At 46.5% G+C, this 2,610-nt stretch overlaps 1 protein-coding gene across 1 annotated transcript; it reads right to left on the minus strand.

Annotated features, from left to right (window-relative positions):
* Positions 1-444: 444 nt before the first annotated feature.
* Positions 445-2,610, minus strand: LOC140212260 (bone morphogenetic protein 10-like). Its single transcript, XM_072282979.1, has 2 exons — positions 2,268-2,610; positions 445-1,400 (listed from the first exon to the last, which is right to left on the minus strand). The coding sequence occupies exons 1-2, from the start codon at positions 2,608-2,610 to the stop codon at positions 484-486; spliced, it is 1,260 nt and encodes a 419-aa protein (XP_072139080.1). The 3' UTR covers positions 445-483.

Below are 2,610 nucleotides of genomic sequence, written 5' to 3' on the forward strand. Positions count from 1 at the left end.
AGAAAACGCGACATTTATTATGCACGGAGCGATTACATTTAGATCATAATCATGTACTGTGTATGTATTTACAATCAAATGCTTCCCAAGATGTAAGGTTTAACCATGTATACTGGCCAGCTGTACATAACTCATTAAATAAACAAATATATAAATTTGCATCCCAAATGTACAGATTTACAAAAATCAGTGTGTATGCGGTGCGTGTGATGTGGCGTATGTACGTGTACTGTATTATGGTGTACGTATATTTGCATGTGGCGTGTGTGGACAGTGTATATGAAGTGTGTGTGCGTGTGTGTGTATGTGCTGTGCGTCGTGGAGTGTAGGGTGTATGCGTTGCATTTATGTGTGTTGTACTGTGTATACAAGTAGGCTTGTATATGTATTGTGCGTACATGTGGGGTGTGTATGTGTTCTGTGCATTGTGTATACATGTGTCGGTGTCTGTGTATGTGTGTGTGTGTACACACACATTTCTCACTATCTGCAGCCACATTCCGCCACCACCATCCCCTCGTACTTATACTTGTAGGTAGTCACGCCGGCATTGTTCTTGTACAATATGGAGATGGGTTCCAGCTTGGTGGGGACACAACACGCCTTGGAAGCTTTCTCGGGGTTCCAATGGTTCACCAAGGTCTGGATCCTGGCGTGGTTTGTGGGCGTGACGTGGTCGCTGAGTGGAATGTAGCAGATCCCTCTACACTCGTAGGCCTCGTAACTCTTGGGGGCGATGATCCAGGAGTTCCAGCCGATCTCGGTGAAGTCCACATGCAGAGGAGAGCGCTTGCAGTAGTTCCCTTTGGAACTCCTGCGGGTTCGTGACGAGGAGTCCCGCGAGAGCTTGGCCTGGGGTTTGAATAGGTCTAGGTTTGGGCCGCGGGCCGGCGACTTCCCAGCCAGCTCTTCCAGCGCGACTTCCTGTTCATGCACCAGCATTTCCTTCATCTCGTCTCCTTGCCCGTGCCTCGGGTCGTCGGAGAAGACCACCAGTAACGGCTCGTTCTGTAGCACCGCCGCCCCCGGAACCACCTCCTCGGCACTCTCGATATGAACTTCAAGTTTATGGGTCGTTTTGTTGGATTGTACCCACCGTTTGACAGCATCTGTCACATCAAACGTTTCCCATCCGCTGGCTTTGTCATCGATCTGTTTGGAGACTAGTAGAGATATCGGAGGCTGCATAGAAATCACACTCGAGTTTTCCCCTGGCTCTTCCATGTCATAAACACGGACTATCCTGTTCACTCCTTCATGCACCCTCCTGTCTCTGTTAACGAAGGCATACAGTCTCAGCTCGGCCGTGATGATCTCTTCATGCTGAGGGATAGTTATGTTAAAGACTAGCATGTGCCTCCTCGTCCCCCGCTCCCCTACTGCGAGCACCGTTGTTGTATCTGAGGACAGAGAGAGAGAGAGAGGAACAATTAGAAACACCGGAATATCCAAAGGACATTTCCCAACTAAAAGTAACACCGAGCTCCTCAAAATCAGATAAAAGTGTGAGAGGCATTCGCGGAGCAGACAACCGGTGTCTTTCCCCCAGGTTTGAAGTGTATACTAGAGGGCACACATTTAAAGAGAGATGGAAAAAGTTCTAAGGAGATATGCAGGGCAAGTATTTTATAGAGAGAGTACAGTAATAAGTTCCAGGAATGTGCTGACAGTGGTGGCGGTGGAGATAGGAGCGTTTCGTGAATATGCAGAGAATGGAGGGATATGGACTATGTGCAAACATAAGAGAATTAGGAGTCATTAGCTTAATTAGTTCGGCAGAATATTGTGGGCCGAAGGCTTGTTCCTGCGCTGTACTGTTCTATGTTCTAATATCAGATTAGCCAAACATTCAAAGTTATTGAACGTACACGCTTTGTACCGGCATTCTATGGAATAAGGAGCGGGCGAAGAGCAACGTTCTTGTAATTTCGCGGTGGATTTTAAGCAAAGTTTGAAACAAAATCATTCGTCCAAAGTAATTATTTTTAAAACTTGCCCCCATTCCTTCATCTTGCCTATTCACTACCTGGTGAAGCTGTGGTTACGCATTTCAGACACAGAGAGTAACACATACTAAATGCTGGAGGAGCTCTGCAGTTTAGGCACCACCAATGGAAATGAATAAACAGTTGATATATCGGGCCGAAACCCTTCTTCATCAGGACGATTCAGAAACAAAATCTGCTAAAAGCTGAGCACGAAATGTCAGAGGACGAGTGCTTCTCTCTTGGGAGAAGATTGACGGGTGGACCGTTAAATGCATTTACCTTCATTTCTGAAGCTTCTTACAATGTTTGAAGAGGGCATGGACGATCTGTCGGTGGCAAACTTGTTGTACAGATCGATCATGTACTGTGGTGGATCTTCTTGCAACGGGTCTTGCAAAGGGATTTCCGACAAGTTTACACTCCGGAAGAACTCATCCTTTACGCTTTCCAAAAATGCGTTGAAAACAAACCCAGAATCGTCCTCCAGAAAGACTTCATTGCCGTAATTGTCTAATCCATCTTCATCGACTGACTGGTCCCAACCATGAATTGGCTTACATGTTGTGACTTGCAATAGGAAAGTGAGGGAGAACGTGATAGCGAGGCAGGTAACGTAAGTCAT

The sequence above is a fragment of the Mobula birostris genome, chromosome 18 (genome assembly GCF_030028105.1).
Source record: "Mobula birostris isolate sMobBir1 chromosome 18, sMobBir1.hap1, whole genome shotgun sequence".
NCBI lineage: Eukaryota > Metazoa > Chordata > Chondrichthyes > Myliobatiformes > Myliobatidae > Mobula > Mobula birostris.